The 20,675-nt window shown below is 39.2% G+C and overlaps 2 protein-coding genes across 4 annotated transcripts; both read right to left on the bottom strand.

Annotated features, from left to right (window-relative positions):
* Window positions 1-5,047: 5,047 nt before the first annotated feature.
* LOC117298609 lies at window positions 5,048-8,622 on the bottom strand. Of its 2 annotated transcripts, none has more exons than XM_033781939.1 (6): window positions 8,054-8,622; window positions 7,584-7,813; window positions 6,870-7,180; window positions 6,368-6,509; window positions 5,988-6,107; window positions 5,048-5,685 (listed from the first exon to the last, which is right to left on the bottom strand). In XM_033781939.1, exons 1-6 carry the CDS (start codon window positions 8,412-8,414, stop codon window positions 5,458-5,460), a joined length of 1,392 nt encoding a protein of 463 aa, XP_033637830.1. In that variant the 5' UTR covers window positions 8,415-8,622; the 3' UTR covers window positions 5,048-5,457. The 2 variants fall into 2 exon arrangements, with proteins under 2 accessions (XP_033637830.1, XP_033637822.1); XM_033781931.1 differs by having other exon boundaries at window positions 6,870-7,183.
* Window positions 8,623-9,943: 1,321 nt separating this feature from the next.
* LOC117297280 (probable sodium-coupled neutral amino acid transporter 6) lies at window positions 9,944-20,651 on the bottom strand. Of its 2 annotated transcripts, none has more exons than XM_033780265.1 (13): window positions 20,485-20,651; window positions 19,624-19,772; window positions 18,998-19,124; window positions 18,042-18,081; window positions 17,041-17,119; window positions 15,143-15,287; window positions 14,394-14,594; window positions 13,287-13,366; window positions 12,672-12,772; window positions 12,163-12,287; window positions 11,036-11,195; window positions 10,585-10,679; window positions 9,944-10,251 (listed from the first exon to the last, which is right to left on the bottom strand). In XM_033780265.1, the coding sequence occupies exons 1-13, from the start codon at window positions 20,623-20,625 to the stop codon at window positions 10,171-10,173; spliced, it is 1,524 nt and encodes a 507-aa protein (XP_033636156.1). In that variant the 5' UTR covers window positions 20,626-20,651; the 3' UTR covers window positions 9,944-10,170. The 2 variants fall into 2 exon arrangements, with proteins under 2 accessions (XP_033636156.1, XP_033636155.1); XM_033780264.1 differs by having other exon boundaries at window positions 15,143-15,290.
* Window positions 20,652-20,675: the final 24 nt, after the last annotated feature.

The following is a 20,675-nucleotide window of genomic DNA, read 5'->3' on the forward strand; positions in this document are numbered from 1 at the left end:
TTTGCCCTGACACAATGACCTCTGAAGAAAAATACTTTGCCTCTTTCCAGTTCTTAAAGATTGTCCACACATGCACCATCTGCAAAGAATCATACAACATTGCCACAATAATTAGAGGAAAATAAGAGGTAAAAAGATCTTTTTTGGTGTGTTCAGCTCTCATGGATTCAAGGGAATGAGGGGCATATTAAAGGACAGAACCTTCTTAAGCCCGGTTCATACTTCCTGTGAATGCGATGCGATACGAATGTTGATGTCACAAATTCTGCATAGGAATGTGTAGTAATCACATCTTGTTCTTCATCAGGCCTGATACTTCACGGAGGCAACGAAGGCGATTGCCTCCATGTCCCCTGGTCATTGCCTTGGTGCCCTTGAAATGCTCCAGTACAAATTTGCTATTTCATCATAGGGTGCCCTTTACCAAGAAGAAAATGCCTTGGTGCCCTTGCCCGACACATACAGCCCTGCTTCATCATACAATGTAGGGCACGAGGCCATTTACAAATTTACAGGCAACCAGTTCCAGGCAATCTCCATGAAGTGAACTTGCTCACATCTGATGTCCACATACTATTTGTGGGGATCGTAAGACATCGTTTGGAAAATAACTTGCTGTCAAAGTGGTCCTGTAGCACGCACTGCAGTCGGTTGCCTCCAAGTTGCCTTGAAGAGTTGCCTTGTGTGACAGCACTACAGATCTAAGTGGCTTTATTGGTCTTTGATTTCTAAGAAGGTACACACAAAAGCAAGGACTTCTTGAACCTGAATAGCCGCATTTAACCCTTCTAGAGATACACTGTCCAGATCTAGATGCCTTTTTTCATGCTTGGATCTCACATTCTATAGAGCCGAGTCTTTACAGTAGTCTGGTGCCGCTTCCATCACACTGCTCATCTTTGGTCTGTCTTATTTTAACCCCCTTGCCTGAAACTTCTCCCATTGAGTTTGAAGGACTCATTGGTTCTTAAATCTTGTCAGTTTCCAAAAAAAACAATGTATCAGTCCTGATGAACAATAAAGTCTTTGTCTTGAACTTCACAATAGCCCTTGTTGGTAGCTCATCGTTGCAAAGCCAATATTAGTGCAACTCTCCTGGTCTGCATGATCTGCCGAATTCGTGGCTGTGTTAGTCCTTTCTGGAGCGAGTGACTGTGTTCATGGGTTTCATTATAAATGTTGTCATTAGACGCCTTCAGATCTCATCCTGGTCTGATAGTTGTACTTCACCACTCTGGTGGGATGACAGTGTAATCATAAACTCCATCCATCTCTTGCATCACTTTCAGCATTATCAGTGGATTGTGTTCAGATGTTGGAGAATTCCAATTTCAGGTATACTTAACATAATTTCAAATTATATTTCAGCCTAGTTCTTCAGACTCACCCTCTATGTTTCAACACTTAACCGAAGCCAGGACAGCTGTCCCAAAGTGTGACGACGTAACTTCTCTCTTGCAAAACTTTGGTCTCTAATGACCAATCTGCAGCTTTTAGGATCCGTGCTGTAGATACCCCTAAGGTAGAGCAGCTGCTGAGGTGACTGCTCCCCCAGTAGAATGTGCCTGGTAATGAGACACATACTAGATGAAGCCATGCTTCTCAACCACCATGCGATAGTAGAGGACCACAGCATGAATAGATTTCACAAATGACAAGAACAGACTGGTCAGTTTGTTCTTACCCTGTCCTCGGACAGGCTATGTCCTCTAAAGATATGCGTGCAGGGCTTTCACCACACAGAGTTTACATGAGGAAAGTCACTTTCTTGGCTGCCCTGCCTGGCTGTAGAGCACTTTGTTGGTTTCACCAGGGTAAACACTTTGTTAAGCTGTTTTTGTTTTTTTGCATAAACTGCAAGTCCAAAATGAAGTGCAACCAGCATAGCTGTTTGCAAGGTCAGAAGCCTTAAACTCAACTCTCTATTCCGAGGGAGTGAAAGGGTGTACAGGAGAACCTTTCCAGTTAACGTTACTTTCCAGTATCCTACATGGAGGTTATACAATATTTAGGCTGCGAAATCTTGAACCCAGGGATTGTTGACCAGACGGAAGCTCCTTCAACCTGAACATGAGCTGAAAAACTGCTGATCTTTTAACATTAATTGTTCTATAAATATATTGTAGTCATTCCTGTACAAAAGACTGTACAGGAACTCAAGGATGTCGGCTATAGGTGCTTGAATAGGATCAACTTGGCCTTGAACACACCAGTGTTTCCATTGGTTCCATGCTGAATTGAAGTGGTTCTTTACCTACTTCACAAGAAGAACACATTGGGTTCATGCTGCTAGTGCCAACTCTGATGTTCATCACCTTGAATTTGGTGTGCTTTCACCACGTACGTTACTCCTATTGGGGACGTCGCGCCATTGAGTAAGTACCACACATGCCGATGACATTCAAATCTACCTGGATTTTAATCCTACCATCCCGTGTGATGCTGAGTGTTGCCTGTTTAGGCTATCCAACTGTATTCAGGATGTCCAAACCTGGATGCTTGCAAACAAACTCATACTGAATGAAAACAAAAACAGATTTTCATAGCACTGTCGCCATATCACTAGAAACGTTTTCAGCTACTAAATAACCCTCACGATAGGAAACACAGCCATCAATCCGGTCTCATCCCTCTGGAACTTGGGAGCAACTCTGACAACTCCATGTCAATAAGTCAACATGTCACTGATCTGTGCATGTCCGTATCACATACGCAACGTCACAATGATCTGCAAATACCTGGACTACGACACCTGTCGTTCTGTCGTTCCTGCACTGGTACTCTCATGCCTTGACGACTGCAACTCTCTTTTTACCGCAACACAATCTCAATCGCCCACAAAAACTCCAAAACAAGGCCCCTTGACTGATCCATATGAAGCCAAAGTATTCCCATGCCACACCTCTGCTCACGAATCTCCATTGGTTTCCAGCCGACCAGCGGATCACTTTTAAAACAGCACTGAACATGTTCAAAACTGTATCCAACACTTTCCCTTCATACAATTCAGACACATTAGGCCTATACTTCAGCAAACCCAAATGTGAAAGGTCTTCAATCACATTTAAATCTGGCGATTCTTCGATCCTCCTGGAAGTTTGGAGACCGGGCGTTTTCCATCGCTGGTTCCTTGAACTGGTTGCATTCTCCCTGTAGCGCTTTGTATCCTTTTGAAAAGGCGCTCTATAAATTTGGTTACTACCATTATTGTTATTGAGAAGGGTGTGATTATTCTACACTCTGATTCAGCTTATCAAAATTTTCGTTTCCACTTGAGAGGTCGGGGAAAGTATCATTACAGAGTCACAGGAATTTTTGTCGGTGCAGGGCAATCACCTTGTCCCATTCCTTGTCTTGTTGTAGGTTTCAGTAGAACAGCAGTGCAGGAATGACTGCCTAAATGCTTGAGGAAACTCTCACCATCAAATTTTTTGCTTGAAGAATACTTAGGCAATGTTCTACACTCTTGTTTACTTTCTCCCCCGGGCGAAGTCATCAGAGATGAATTGATGAGAAAACCAGAGTAAGTTAACTGGTGGTGACGGGATAAAATGAGGATGTCGTCTAGGCAAACACTCATCGAAATCCCATCTGACGAAGATGTGCAGCAACTGGTTTGAGGGCTTTTGCAAATTTTCTTGGAGCAGTTGATGAGGGCGAAGGAACGACAAGCAAACTGAAACAGACTGTCTTGCCAAAGGAAATGCAGGTATTTGCGATGTTCAATGTGAATAGGGACCGTGAGGTAGGCATTCTTTATATAGGTCAATTGATCCCAAGAAGTCGTTTAGAATTAAAAAATCCTTTACTAGATTTATTACTTCCATCTTGAAGTGTTGATTAAGGTACTCTTGGCAGGTATTCTTTCCTGCAACTGAAACGGTGGCTTTATAAATTCTATCAAGTGGCGGCATTTAAACTGACTGGAGAATCCAAATGTCTTGCGTAAGAGAATTCTGGCGCTTTGAAAAAAGATTCTTGCTTTGTAGGGATGAGACTATTGGAAAGTTCTTCTTTAATTTCTTATGTCCAGCTTGCTGGTGCGAAGAAAGAAAGTACAATGAACCTTGTCAGTCATCACTGAAGTACCGATGGATTTGCAGTGCAGGGTGTGGAAGCCACGACTGTCAGACCCGGACATACATAAAGCCTCACCGGCCACAGTAAAGTGATCTGCAGCTTCGGAGTCAACACCAGAAACATTGAGACTATAACCTGGTTAATAACCCCAGATTGTGACAGGGCTCTGAAAAGCTAGAGAGATGATGCAGTAGAAGCAGCAGGTTTATGCTGTTGCTGAACTTGTGGCCATTGCATGGGCTGTTGTGGGTTGTCCAAATATTGCAAACAGATGCATCCCACCATAAAACAGATACATGTTGGTATACTGGACGGAGAATGCCATTTGGAGACATGGCAAAGCGACCAAGTTCCTGGATCAAGGTACTGTAACTGTGTGTGAGCATGTCGGTTTCTTTACTAGTTGCACAGGTTTAACAAGATGCAACAATTAACAGTTTTTCTTTCAACCAAATGTTCTTTGATATAAGTTTGTGTACATGTAAGATAGTTTAATTAACTTACTTTGTATTTTAACATCGAGTCTGAATTGAAAATTGCACACCACAGGGGCATGAGAAGAGCACTAGAGAGGGGCCCTTCAGGGGGGCTTGTACCCTCCCTCACTCCAAACAGGAACCTGACTTTTTGTTTAACAAGACAAAAAAAGTTCAGATTTGTCCCCATAGCAACTATGACAATTCAGTGGGAGGGGAAGATCATTCTAATCTAATGTCTATTAATGAGTTGTGGAATATCTTCCCGAACGGATAACTTTCCGTATGGCGCCACCACTTTTTCACTCATTTTTGCAAAAAGGGATATCTCATTGAGGTAAATTAGATACTATATTATTTCATATCAAATGAAAAAGTGGTGGCGCCATACGGAAACTTTTCCTAAAGAACACGTGGAAGAAATGGTCGTAGGTAGGCCTTCTAAAAAATGGTATTATAAAACCTATCAAATTTGTAATGTAATGTAATACATTCATTGATAAAAGCCAGAGTGATAGAAACAATCACCCACCCCTGCCCCTATGCTAAGGCAATAGTGTACCCGGCAATGGGAAATCACCTGAGAGTCACTGACTTGCTTGGATGTTACAGCTCCGGCCGGGTGAGCCAATAAATCAAGGCCACTCAAAACTGTACAAGATGTTTCTCAAGCGTGCAATGAAGGAAGTCAAGAAAAGTTAGTTTTTTACGAAATTAATCAGTGAAGTAATTAACAAAAATGTATATTAATTACGCAGTTGGTGACTGTCCTTTTTCACTTCTATTAGGGTTAAGTCCTTTAAAACACCCCATGTATAATTGGTCAGACAAAAAAAAAACGTTCATTACTCAAATATATCATTAAGGCTTAAGCGGAAAACATATTCGGTCGAGTTCGGGTTTAGCAACTGTCTGACATGGAAAATTCACATCCAGGTTCATCTGCCATCTCTTCGACACTCGTGTCTATTTCGTCGCTGTCACCAACAACGCTGTCTTTGTCATCAGTGTCACTAACGTTGCTTCCGAGTACGTCAACATTTTCCTCTGTCTCTGCCGTCATCGAATGGTCAAGCGTCCCTTCTGGGGTGAGGCCATACACCTTTGTTTCGTCATTCTGTATGGCCGCCTGCAATTGCAAGGTGTTAGACATTTTAGCAAGCGCGAACTATAACATGTTAAGTCGTAATTTAGCATGTATCAAACTACCAAACTAAATCAATGTGTTTAACTTAGTAGTTTAAGTGATTGCATTCTTGTCTCGTGGATTTTTATTCTAAGTTTTTCATTTATATTTTCAAGTTGGTTTAATTTACCTTTGGATCACCTCCAATTTCATTTACGGTAGTAGCAGTAATTTCTGAAAGTGTTTTCATCTAAACTTTGACATTTTGTTATAAGGAGCTACTCATTATATTTTGCTTTTTCTACCTCAATTGCACCTGTAACAGCCAATATCTCGTCGTTGTACCGCTCACCATAACGATCCACAATTCTTCTTACAGACTGGGCCACCATGCAAAAACCAATTTTGTTGAGGGCATCCATCAGCTGAAAGTAAAAATGTAATGTAATTGAAAAGAATAAGAGAGAAATAATATTAATACATGTAATGTAATTTTTGGTGATTACATGCTAACATAGGAAGCAGTCATTTGTGTGTGATTTACTTATGCAAATGTTTGCTTTTTGCAGCCATGTAAGAAGGCTCATCTGGTTGACTGGAGTTCTTGCAGAACTATAAGAACACCCGCGTACAGAAAGTCTATGTTTGTGATTGAAACGGTTTTACTTTCGCGTGACATACTTACCGAAGAGCTACAGCCATTCTTGTATAGTGCCATTCCAAGCAGGGTTGGTACAAAGTTGAACCTCTTAGGCCCTCTCATCTTACTGACCATGGAAAGTACAACTCCCATTCCAGGAATGAGATCTCCTAGTTTATTGTCCTCGCTGTAAATAAAAGTAGTAAATCACTTATGCTCATGTCAAGATTCGGATGATTTCAATACTGAAAGAACGTTGTTAACAGTTTGTTCCCGTGCATGTTTAGTCGTATTTTACAGAGAATGTTGCAACATTGTGACAGTTACCGTCTCAGACTGTGCACAAGTCTTATGATGTCTAGTGCTTTTGAGCCAATAACATTTTCCTCTTATCATGTTTTTGTAGTGCATGATTTGTGTTGTACGTAGAGGTAAATAATTTCCTAAAACTTGACTGTAGTAGTTATTGATATTCGAAATTTAGGAACGTACCCCCGAAACCCTCTGAGGATGATAACAATTAAAGTAATAATGTACATGTACTAACATTTGTACACGATGACTGTCGGCTTTGGACGTCAAGCTCCCCTCCAACACTGCACATAAAATAGGCAGGCTTTGTTTGAGCTCGGCGAAGATGGTACCCCAATTAAAACTCCCTGCCGTATCACGGTTGAGCTTCTGCTTAAGCGACATCCCCTTCCGAGTAAACATGGACATCTGCACTTGTGCCATCTCTTTGATTGCTTGTGGGATTTGATGAGTAGCCGTTGCACTTTTTTTGAACGCCAACTTGAAGGCTCGACCATATTCGCTGCGAATTATGGCGTTGTATATTTGGAGCTTGTATTCCTTCTTCTTCTGGAAAAGTTAAGAAAATAGTTCGGACATTAGGAAAACAATACAATTATTAGTAACACTTTTAACACTTCGTAGAATTATTTGTAATGATTTATTGATTTCATTTGTATTCCTTTCTATTTTGTTTGTGTGTTTTTTTCTTCTTTTTTTTTAATAGTTTTTTTGTTTTTATTATTAGTGATATGTTTTTGTGGACGGTGGTTGTCGGAATAGCTTGTGTTTTCGTCCTGTTTTGTATTTGTTTGTTTTATCAATATTTTTCTTTGTGTACGCCAAAAGCACATGTTAAAATTACTTCATTTGTTTTTCGCATGCATACTGTGCTTTGTTTGCCAAACGGGTTAAACTATACCCTGTGATAAAGCGGGAGGGTGCGTAATACACAAATGTATGAACTCACTGTTTTAAATGCGAATCCCTGGCGTGGCCTTTTGCTTGTGGACAACGATGGTGACGACGAAGATGTCGACGATGAGGACGACGTTGCACTTTCAATTGATGTCAAGTTTGGGCTATCAACCTGGACTTTCTCTTTGGCAGGTGTACTCGTTCCTACCTTTGAGGTGCCCGCAATCTGCCGAGACATCGGCCGTTTTCTTGACATCCGCTTCGTGAAAGTGTTGATGTACCCTTAAAGCGGAAAAGTTTTAAATCGTGATGATCCCTACAATATCTTTTTTCAATTTTTTTTTGTCGATTTTGCCCATGATATCGTCAACACTAGCAGGCTTTGTTAATTTAAATCGTGACCTGTTTTTATCTATTGAGCTCTTTTATCAAGTCATTTATTTCTTGACATATTGGGGGTCTCTTTACTCTAAAGGGGTTCCAAAAGTTTTTGTTTTTACATTCAAAATAAACTTCACTTACCAGTTTCACTTTTAATGTTCAGGAGCTGCTCTTCTGCCGTCAAGAGGTGCTTTCTTTTAATCTTGACATTTAGCATTGTCTGTGCACAATGTAAACACGCATACATGTTCTTCCCTTTGGCTTTGTGCCCTTCATCCTCTTCATCAAATCTTTGGTCCAAATCAAGCCCTAAAACTTCATTGATAAGTTGACTAAGTGTTACAGCTCCGTCAATTTTTGAATCAAAAGTACGCTTCAAAGAGCATTTATTCTTAGCTTGGGCTGGCCCTGGTTGATTCCCAAACTCTCTGTCACAAAGTATACAACGTACGTCCATGTTGATGGCTGCTTCTTTTGCACATGTCCGCTTGTAGCCGGACATCTGACGTCATACTCAGAGGCCCGTCGTGAATAAAGACAGGGGACCAGTTTGGCGGTATGGCGCCCCCTTGTGGTTGGCATTGAAGACGTATGTATTAAAGCTGTGTTATTAATTATTTTCAAGCCACAATGTGACCGAGCAAGAAACTTAAACCATAAATTGCTTCTCTCCAACCAGGTGTTGGAAGGGTCTGTGGATTTGTTTCAGTATGCCTGATGAACAGGTATAGTGTTTGTAAAGGCTACTATATGCAGGCTATGGACAGATTTTTACTTGGTTTATGAAAAGTCAAACAAAGCAGCACAATAATAATTTAAAACAAACATCAATTTTATACTAATTTTTAATGACAAAAAAAAAATTAAAGGTCCTCCCCAAATATTAAAAAAAATAAACTTTAGATATTGTGGTAGGATCAAATTGTCAGCTCCATCCAAATGTTTTAAATGGTTAAGAGGTCATTTAAAGACACTTGACACTATTGGTAATTGTCAAATATCTGCAGTCTTCTCACTTGGTGTATCTCAACATTATGCATAAAATAACAAACCTGTGAAAATTTGAGCTCAATCGGTCATCGAAGTTGCGAGATAATAATGAAAGAAAAATAACCCTTGTCACACGAAGTTGTGTGTGTTTAGATGGTTGATTTCGAGACCTCAAAATCTAAATCTGAGATCTCGACATCAAATTTGTGGAAACTTACTTCTTTCGCGAAAACTATGTCACTTCAGAGGGAGCCGTTTCTCACAATATTTGATACCATCAACCTCTCCACATTACTCGTCACCAAGAAAGGTTTTATGCTAATAATTATTTTGAGTAACTACCAATAGTGTCCACTGCCTTTAAAGAAGTATTACAAATAATTTTAACAAATGGATTATTTTTTCTAATTTAACAAAATAATTTACCTGTTTTTGTTCTCTCTTAACTCTTGGTTTGATCAAACAAAAACTCCAAGACCAACATATTACTGAGCCAGCAGTAAATAATCAGCACAATAATAGTGGCTTCTTATATAGCGCTTTCCGTCACTCAGTGGCGCTTAAGGAGCTTCAACATTCAGTACTTTCCTGCTAAGTTTATTTGGATGGAACAAATCGCACACTATATGTTAAAATAAATAATTTAACTCACACCGGATTTGCGCATTAATTTGATCATGTTGATTCATCACTAATACGTTTTAAAGGCACCGGACACATTTTGTTATTGTCAAAGACCAGTATTCTCAATCGGTGTATCCCAACATATGCACACAAAAAATCTGGAAAAACTTGGACTCAATTGGTCATCGAAGTTGCAAGAAAATGATGAAAGAAAAAACACCCTTTAACTATTTCATTACTTTGTGTACTTTCAAATGCATAATAAAAGGCTTCAGCCGAGGATTTTTATTGTTTGAGTGAGAAATTACCTCAATCTCAAAAACTACATTTCATCAGAGGGAGCCGTTTCTCACAATGTTTTATACCATCAACAGCTCTACATTGCTTGTTACCGAGTAAGTTTATAAAAATGCAAACAAATATTTTGAGTAATTACCAGTAGTGTCCAGGGCCTTAAGTGTGTCAATGAAATGTTTAAATAAATAATTTAACCAACACAAGATTTACGCATCAATTTGCTTATGTTGATTATTCACCAGTTGGTTTTAAGGCACTTAAAAGTACTGTCAGCCCACTCTTTAACAAAAGCCTAGCCTGTAATCCTGAGTTGGAAGATATCCTCATCATGGTGTGACCCTGGGGCGTTATGTTTGGATCAGCGTGTAGATAATGGTTGCCAGGCTAATGACGAGTGTAGTTATTCCAATCAACAGAAGACCCACACACTGCAAAGCAGAATCAAAATTTTACAAGTTTAATAAGGACGAAGCAATTGTTAAGTGTCTTGCTTAAGAACACAAGCGTAACGACTTTGACTAGTAGAACCCACACTCTGTTAGTCAGAAAGACCAGAGTTTGGATAAAGGGCTACTAAGCCGCTGGGCCACGACACGTCAACAATATGTGACATATTGTGCCTGGTATGCTGCTTATTTCTGCTTAGCAGAAAATTCTTGAGCAATGTTTTCTGCTAAAGCAGCTCCATGGAACTGGTTCCAGAACAAGCCAAGATTTGTTAGAAGGATATCAAATCAAACCACCTAAAAACTGCTACTTACTGCACATTTCAGCACTGACTTGAAAGGCTCCGTTCCAAGACGCAAATAAAAGAGCGATGGAAGAATAAACACAAGGCTGGTTGATGCCGTTGCACCTATAAAGGGAAATCAAATATTAGTTATAAACAGAAGGTGGTTGATGCAGGCCAACACATCCTACTTTCTATCTATTAAATCGTTGCAGTAACCGCTGCGAAAATGTAGGATTCAAACTGCCCCTAGCTACCGGACAATCTGGGCAGTCTAGTCGGTTAGACACTGCTCTAGAATTGCAAGGGTCGTGGGTTCGACTCCAACCCGAGTAATATGCCTGCGATTTGTTTTCACAGAGTTCGGATACGCACCGAGTATTCAGTGCTTACACACATCAGTGTATATTGGTAAAACCAAAACTAATATGAATTATACCCAACATTGCTTTTCTTCTTAAGAAATGTTTTTAAGTACGTACCTACAACACCAAAAATCGCCTTCAAATTCGGCACAAAAATCGCCACACAGGTCACTGAAGTGATGAGGATTGCCGTGGAAACAAAATGCCGTACCCATGGAAACGTAGTGTCCCTGAGTGGTAGCCATGTGCTTACGATCATCAGCAATGCCTTACGCGCCTAGAAAAAAAGACAAACAAATGTTACAATAAAGAATTGTTTGAAGCTTCACATGATGTGGATAAATAGGAAGAAACTATAAATAAATAGTAAACTTGCAGGTACAACCATGTGTAAATCTTGTTTGTGGGAGTGTTGGCTCTGAAAGAGCTGTTGTGATATCGACGTTTCAAAAAGTATACTCTGTTAGTCTTTAGGAGAAGACTACGATAGAAGGTTAGAATGTGTTCATTTATTTACTGCTGTCCTACTCTCATGAGGGATGATGTGGCCGAGTGGTCTGGGGCAATGGACTCAAGTTCTGTAGTTTACAGAATGTGGGCCTGGTCAGTCGTGACACTTGTGTCATTGGGCAAGGCTCTTTATCATAATTGCTTCTCTCCACCCAGTAATACAAAGGGTAACGGGAAGAGCTGGGATGGACTGGCATCCTGTCCAAGGAGAGTAGAAGTATTCAAAGTAGTTTAATGCCAAGGAAACCAGACATAACACCAACCTGATAAACCATAATGGCTCTGGGCATATTTTCACTTATTCAAAAATTCTCTCAAAACACAACTCATAACATAAGCCATCAGTTCCTCTTCACTTAATTTTTCTTTTTTTGGCAGTTCCCCTTTTTGTTTTTCTCTTCCTTTGTTGCAGAAACTTGAGCACCTTTGGTGGATTCATGCGTTTTAAAAGACTTTGTTAACAGAACAATTAAAAGGCGCTATTCCATCAAGATCATAGCGCACTACAAAGAAATTAACATGGGAAAAGGTGAGTCTTAACGACTTTACGAAATGACAGTTAATATAATACAAAGTTCTTATAAAGCGCACATATCCTAGACTCTAGATCAAGGCGCTGAACAGAAAGAGAATAAACAATAAACAAATGAATGGGCTCTGAACAGTTCGGTCTTCAACAGTTTTTTGAATGTCATATTATTATTACGATGAACTGGACATTGGAAACTACTTACAGGATAGTGTATGAGTGGGATGGTAAACACTATGGCCAGACACACAGCCATTCGTACAATGAGAATGACCAGATCAACTGACCCAGTCATGGTGTAGCCATCTAGTAGTTCACTGCTCACATTACCTGCAGATCAGATGACAATCATTTCATACCCGTCAACAAAATCATCTATGAAGGTCCATTGTGGCAGGAGATTCTTTCCCCCATATTCATGGCCGAGTGGTTAAAGGCAGTGGACACTCTAGGTAATAACTAAAAAATAATTATTAGTAAAAACCTTAGTAAAAACCGAGAAGACTGTTCTTTGACAATTACCAATAGTGTCCAGTGTATTAAAGAGCATCAAATTCAAGTTCTGGTGATTAAGCCTTGCTTGGCATAAATACCACCTTAACTGAAAAAGACTAGACACTGTTAAAGGGTAAGATCTGATTAGAGGGATGTGTTAGGCTTGCAAAGGAATTTGCACATACATTGTCAGAAGCGAGCATGAAAAAAATGGTTTACCGTAAAATGTGAGATAGCCAAATAAAGCTGAGACAATGTAGAGCATGAAGCATATAAATATGGAGGAATTGGCAACATTCTGCATCCGTATCTTGCTGGGTCTGTAAAAGAAAAACACCTTCGGTTTATCATCGTTTAATTTCTGTAAAAGATGCCTCCATTATTTGTCAATATAAAAAAAACAGCTTATGAGAGGCAAAACCAAGCATTCTGAGATTCCAGCATACCATGGCGAATTTTCGGCCATGGCTCACTGCCAGGTTCTGCGAATCACAGTGAGTGCCTACTAATAATAATAACAATAACACCATTGATATAGCGCCTTTTCCTTAGGTTGCAAAGCGCTCAGAGAATTAAAAGAAAAAAGCAACAACAATGGGAATAAAGTAAAAAACCAAGAGGGAAACCACGACCAAGCCAAGCCTGTGGTATTGATCGAGCCAAGGAAGTCCCAGCCGGTCTCTCTATGGTGGGAACGTGCAAGCCAAGGCAATGACCATGGGGCATGGAGGCAATCGCCTTCGTTGTCTTCGTGAAGTATCAGTGGCACAGAGAGGATTTTATTTTGTTCTTGGAGTGTTTGCTTCTATTGCAGTGGGAGTGGGTTATACTCACTTGGCAAGCTCACAGTACACTGGTAGGACAGCTGTATGGCAGACAAAAGAGAAGGCCATCGTAGGTAGAGCGTATGCAGTCTGAAAATTATACAATAAAACATAGGAAACTCTTGAACTAATGATCATAGTGTTATTATTGCCACATGCTGGACAATGCTAATTTCAGTATTTAGCACAAAGTAATTATTTCAAAACAAATTATAACAATTTTGCCTTCGTTTTAGAAACATTGGTGTGATGTATTTATTTGTTTTGTGAAAAAAACATTTATTCTGATCCTCTAGCTGCAATAAACACACAATACAACTAACCTATTAATGTTGGTGGTCGTGTTTCTGAGTCAATCTAAATATTTTAGCCTTGGAGAAAGACTCTGCAGCGTTCTCCCTTAACAGAGGTCTGCTGGTCAAATGCCAGTTAAAACACCTGAGGACCACTTTGAATTCTCTCTAAGTGGTCCTGCCGACTAGTGCAGTGTTAAAAAGCATCCCTATTTCATTTAAAAGACTGACTAGTATAATGCCAAGCTAACTGGTCCTGCTGGCCAGTCACTAAACAGGTTAAAGACACTGGACACTATTGGGAATTGTCAAAGAACAGTCTTCTCACTTGCTGTATCTCAACATATGCATAAAATAACAAACCTGTAAAAATTTGAGCTCAATTGGTCGTCGAAGTTGCGAGATAATAATGAAAGAAAAAACACCCTTGTCACACGAAGTTGTATGCTTGAATTTGAGACCTCAAATTCTAAATCTGAGGTCTCGAAACCAAATTCGAGGAAAACTACTTCTTTCTCGAAAACTACTCCACTTCAGAGGGAGCTGTTACTCACAGTGGTTTATACTACCAACCTCTCCCCATTACTCGTTACCAAGTAAGGTTTTATGCTAATAGTTATTTTGAGTAATTACCAATAGTGTCCACTGCATGCTTTTAAGGGCAAACTCTATTTTGCATTTATATCAAACAAAGTAGGTCCTTTTGGTTGGTACACAGTTTGCAACAGCTAACTTTCACCATCTGAATATCAATAAATGATTGTCTTCAATTTTGTGCACATTAAAAAAAAGCTAGAAAATATGAATAAAAGTTCTTGACTCACCTCTGCTGTGAAGGAAAAATATTGTGGCTGACATTCAGAAGAGACATTTTGATTGGTTGACCCATTATCCAATTGATGGTATTGTCCAATGTGTGGTCCTGTTACATCATCATGTTCGATAGTCTGGTTACTAGCTGTGGTATTGCTCCACATGATACTTGATGGAAGTGGGCATGGAATAGAAAACTTCTTGATAACAATCTGTGGGTAAGTTTATACAAGTTTCTTAAATAACAAGACAAATATCACGTCAGTATTTTGCAAAAACGTTGTACCTTGCATTTCTCCGTGCATAATGTCATATCTAGGCACAAACCTGCAGTAGGGGGTACATCTCATTTTGATAATACAAAACTGGCGTAAATTATGCAAGTGCTATTTTAGTAGATACCGGGGTGGCCATCAAAACAGGATTCATTTGAAATGTACTGCATCAAAGTATGTGCATTTTTACCTGTGTGTATTAAGCAACCGACAAGTGCCCTACACTAGCACTCAAAAGTTTTCAAAAATCTTTTGCGCAAAGCGTTATTTATTGGTGAGCCAATTAGCATTGGTTTTTCATTGCTTCACTACCAGGGGTTAGCAACGAGAGGTATCGACATAGCGTGCTGCCCATGGTAGCGAGGCTGGTTAAAAATATACTTGGAAACCCCTGGGCAATTGTTTTAAAACAATCTTGTGCCATTGTGTTACTAAGTGTTGGAACCAATATGAAATGAAACAAAACAAACACGAGGCAACCTTACCACAACTGTGAAGAATATCATACAGAGTATTGACAGGCCGCTGGTATAGCCAAGAAATCCGATCTTAGGTAGGCAAGATAATGGAACAATCACAATCACTACAATCATCAGTAAGAGATACGTGCCATTAAGATACCATTCACCACTACTGTAGGAACAAATGAAAGGAGGAAATAGAATTAATATTCTTTACCCCCGATGCAAATTTAACATCTATTATATATCTTTGTGGTACCTGCTAAAAACATAAGATTTGAACTGCCTCTAGCTACCGGGCAATCTCGGTAGTCTAGTTGGTAAGACACTGCTCTAGAATTGCAAGGGTCGTGGGTTCGAATCCCACCTGAGTAACATGCCTGTGATATTTTTTTCACAGGACTTGGGAAAGTACTGAGTATTATACACATAATGAATGTTTATGAGTGCAATGGTGCAAATATGTTCATGAGTTGAAAGATGGAATGTTCTATTCAACGAGGCGGAGCCGAGTTGAATGGAACATTCCAGCTTTCAACGAATGAACATATTTGCACCATTGCACTCATAAACATTCATTATTTGTTTTATATAACATCCAAGTAGATCTTTGTCATTTTGATTGAAAGATACAACTTTCAAAACAAACAAAGCGTAGGCCTCCAATTTTTAATTGTAGAAGACGAATGCTAGTAATTTTACTAATATGCCTTGCTGCGTTACCGAAGACAACGCGCACGCAGTGATGTTTTTACTCAGCTTTTTCGTTCCATCCGAAAAGTACCATTGCACGCTGGCAGCGTGCAATGGTACTTTTCGGATGGAACGAAAAAGCACGGTGAGTGACTCAGCGTGCAATGGTACTTTTATTTGCTATCACGTGATGGACAATCCTCCAATCAAATGGCAAGGATCTGCTTGGGTGTTATATAACATCTATTATATATTGTTGCAAACTGCTAACCAACCAACAGGACCTATGGTATAAATAGATAATGGCCTGATGTTTCGACCCAAGCAGAGGCCTTCAAGAAAGACTCTGCTAGGGTGGAGGCATGAGACAGAAGAATAGAATTAGATGTTGCAAACTGCTTACCAACAAAAAGGACCTATGCAAAAAAAAACTCCACTAGTGTCAAAACAAATGACTGGATTAAACTTTTGTCAGATCCTCACACACAAGTACTTCTGTTATTGCAGCATGGTTAATGTAATAGAACCGTATTGTTACTGGGTTTACTGTAGGCCTATACGTTGCCAATTACAAATAAACAGAGCAGGCTAGTCAAAATATCGCAGTCATTAAATGTGACTTTGAATCCGCATTGGTTTCCCAATCTGAGATTACCAGGTAATATTTCAAACTGAACTTTTTGCTTTTGTTTCGCATTGAATTGTGTTAACAAGCCAACAGGATACATTGATTTGCAATTTTATTATAATGATTACTTGAATTACTTATTGAACATTTACAGTTTGATACATTATTGAAAAGAATAGCAGTTGCTTAAAAGCAGTGGACGCTATTGGTAATTACTCAAAAAAGTTATTAGCATAAAACCTTACTTGGTAACGAGTAATGGGGAGAGGTTGATAGTATAAAACATTGTAAGAAAAGGCTCCCTCTGAAGTTACATAGTTTTTGACAAAGAAGAAATCGTCCACGAATTTGATTTTAAGACCTCAGATTTAGAATTTGAGGTCTCAAAATCAAGCATCTGAAAGCACACAACCTCATGTGACACAGGTGTTTTTCCTTTCATTATCATCTCACAACTTCGACGACGACCAATTGAGCTCAAATTTTCACAGGTTTGTTACTTTATGCATATGTTGAGATACACCAATTAAGAAGACTGGTCTTTGACAATTACTAATAGTGTCCACTGTCTTTAATTATTGTTTAATTGAGAAATTAATACCTCTTGTCCTCTGCTCCTAGGAAGGCACCGATAATACTTGGAAGCTCATCTTTCACAATAAATAAATAACTGGACATAGCTGAAAGGAAATAAAACAGTCATGTATAAATATAAAAAGTTGCATCCCACTAAATTTCATTTCATTTCATTTTATATGCCAGCAAACATGAAAAAACACATTAAAAAATTGCACATCAAAGATTTACAAAAAACAAGCAATACATTGGTTTTAAGAAAAATATTTAAAAACACTAAGCAAATTACTGAGAAACCTGTGTAGGAAACACCTCCAGTGGGGATGGTACACAAAACACTAGAGATAAAACAAAAGACAATAACCCTGGCAGGGAAAGTCAATAGCAACAGAAAGTCACTTTCAAAATGGCTGACCTTTTGGTTCCAGACAATATTGAATATTAAAACAAGACAAAACACACCCTCCACAGGAAGGATATAAATTACCCACCAGCCAAGCCAGGCAACTCAGAAATAAAAGACAAGCAAAAATTACCAAATGATTCCCTGACTGCTGCTTTCCAGGCTGTAATCGTGAACTTGGGTGTGATCGCAAGTTCAAAATATTAAAAAATATAAAAAACACTACACACAAAATGTCAGACTTTTGTGACTGACCGTCTGTAAAAGCAGATTATTTTACTGTTATAATTATGATAGGTTATTTCCGGTAAAGAAAAGTGCTTCAACAGAATTGAATCACTGTAACTCAGAAGCCTGAGGAAGCCTGTAGACAAGGAAACAACCAACAAGAAACGCAATAAAAATTATCGGTTTCGTTTCGTGCTGTAATGATTACTTGAATTACAGGAACTACAAAGTGATTAAGATAAGTATCTTGCTCAAAGACACTTGTAAGCATTATGCCCAGCCCAGCCAAGATTTGAAGCCATTCTGTGAATGACAGAACTTGACTACATGTATGCACTAGACCTCGTCTACTTATTATTGATCTAAACCAAGTGATATTCAATGGTCAGACTTACCACCAATGTTTTGCAGAAGGATAGCACAGGCAGCCAATAACTATTTGAGTTAAAAACAAATGAGAGACTTTCAGTGACACAGAAATGTTATATACAATCGGGAGCATACTGATCTTAACATTGAGTTTTCAATGTTCATTTCAGAACCAACACTATTCAAAAGGGATTTACACATGGTGCTACCGCACACCGCACCTATGTAATTACAAATAGTTATAGCTATCTAGTTATTATATACATATTGACTGGCAATGAGGTAACCAGTGTACGTCTATTCCCCCTAGGGACTTTGAGTGACCAGAAATAGGCCCCACTTCTGGTCACTCATAGGCCCGAGGGGGAATAGACAAACACTATAGTTACCAAATTATGCCAGTTTATATGTGTTTTATAACACAGCTCGGTCTTCAATGTGAAATAAGCACAGAAGTCTGGAAAAGAAAGGAAGTTTTGTAGTTGCTGTTCACGGTTCAAGTCAAGAGAGGACGCTGTAACCAGGCACTATTTTCAAAGACTAGTTTCCGCAAAACACGCGCGCGCGATCACTAGACTATATTAGTTCATCCCACATGACCATGTTTCAGCCAACCAGTATACAGAACAAGCAAGAGGTGTATTATAAAAATATTGCCTAACTACAATAATTAGTTATGTCCCAGGCTCTTTTCGACATTCAAAGTTTTGCACAAAAGGTTTATTGATTGCAAATAAACAAAGGTACATCAAAATGATGGCATGTCCACCCTGGAGTTATAGATTTGAAGGAGTTTTTGGGAACAGTATCCACAGCACTAGAGAATTACATGTATCAAAGAGTGCGACTTATTTTATTTGGAGACAATGAAAACATGTTTTGTTTACCAGGCAGACTTGAAAAAAGTCTCAATTCAGATTATGTTTGAAATTTCTCCCCTAAACTTTAATTTTCTCATAATGAAATATTAAAAGAGTCTTACCTTGCCAGGTATTCCGAATGCAAATAAACCCACTTCTTCATATGACTTGACGCCTTTTACTACACACATCTTCAGAAGTAGATGTATGGAAAAGTCTGCAAGTAGGGCAACTGTGACCAGCAAGCATCTACAATACATGGGTTAAAAAGTACAATCAGTATCTGAGAATACAGGCTTAATTTGTACACAGCTCATAATGGAGCAGAAATCGGAATTTTGAAGGTGAACGATTAATAGTCTGTTTTTTTTCTTCAAATTTTGGTGTCAGGAAAGGGGCACCTCTCAAAAGTAGCCCAGGGGTCGATTTCACAAAGAGTTAGGCGTCGTCTTATCACAAGTTAGGACGAGTAACTCGTTCTAACTTAGGATTAATCTAAGGTTATGCATGCTACAGTGCAGGGTTGGGACTCGTCCCAAGTCCTAGATTAGTCTTAAGTTTGGAAGAGTTTTGTGAAATCGACGGCAGCTGTTCCTTCACAGTTGCAAGTCATTATGGGACAACATTGACAATTTAAAAATAACCCATATATGGGAGTTATGGAAGCATTAAATGTAGTTTTTGGAAATAAAGGAGCCAAAGAGTTTAGAGTTTCTGCAGCCTTCCTGCCTTTTGTTGTTCAACTTACGTGAAGAGTACAATACCACTTTTGGCCATGGCATAAGACAGTCCCAAGATTCCACTGCCTAGGATTGCATTCATGAGATTGAAGACTGACATTCCGAAGGAGGACCGTCTACCAGGAGCATCAATGAAGTCTTCATCACTGCTTTTGATCTGTTAGGGTTGGGGGAAGGTTTTAAGTGTCGGGGAGAGTAACTTCAATACACAGGACAAGTCTAGACCCAGTAACTGGGGCGCTGTACTCCTTTCTCGAAACCTTTGACATCCTCGGTCGTACTAGCACGACCGAGAATGACAACATTTCCAAAAAAAGGAGTGCAGCGTCCCAGGTTACTGGATCTACTTGTCAGTACTAGTCTTGCGCTTGTTTTTTATTTTATTCAACATCATCAAATGTCAAGTTTGAGTCTCAGAAAATATCTTTAAGTCCTGCTGAGTATCACACAGAAGAGATAAATAAAAAATGATCTTGTTCAAATCAAATCAAATAAAACAGTTGAGATGATATTATAAAAAAAAATTTTTTTGTCAATTCTCATTTTGAATTGATTCCATTTCTGGTCATGCTGTTCTCCTTGTAAAAATAAGTAAATGAAATCCCGAATTCTGAAGTATATTTTCCCAAAACTTTAGCCTTGAGTTGACTATTAGTCATCATGGAGGTAGAATTAATCTGTAGTAAAGTATAATATAATGGCAGAAGAATCAACATAGTCACAGGTCATCAGTGGGTCATTGTGTCACGTGTTTGTTTACAAAAACAGAACAATGATAAATCACATCCTGACATGACAAGCTCGTTGAACTTCACAAGACAGTCAAACGTTGGCGGGCACCACTCTCTTAAATTATAACCCAGCCTTACCTCAGGAGCATTCACTACAAGCGGAGAATTGACCGAACCACTAGACCAGTAGATTTCGTCCACGTTTGCATGATTGAAGGAGTCAGCCTCTTCAACAATCTGCCGGCGGTTGTTTCCTCCTGACGTTATGCGGGTCGCCATTTTGTCTATTCTGGCTTTGAAGAATAAGCTCCTACCCCTCTTGAGGGCGC

Source organism: Asterias rubens, chromosome 1, assembly GCF_902459465.1.
Source record: "Asterias rubens chromosome 1, eAstRub1.3, whole genome shotgun sequence".
Classification (NCBI taxonomy): Eukaryota; Metazoa; Echinodermata; class Asteroidea; order Forcipulatida; family Asteriidae; genus Asterias; species Asterias rubens.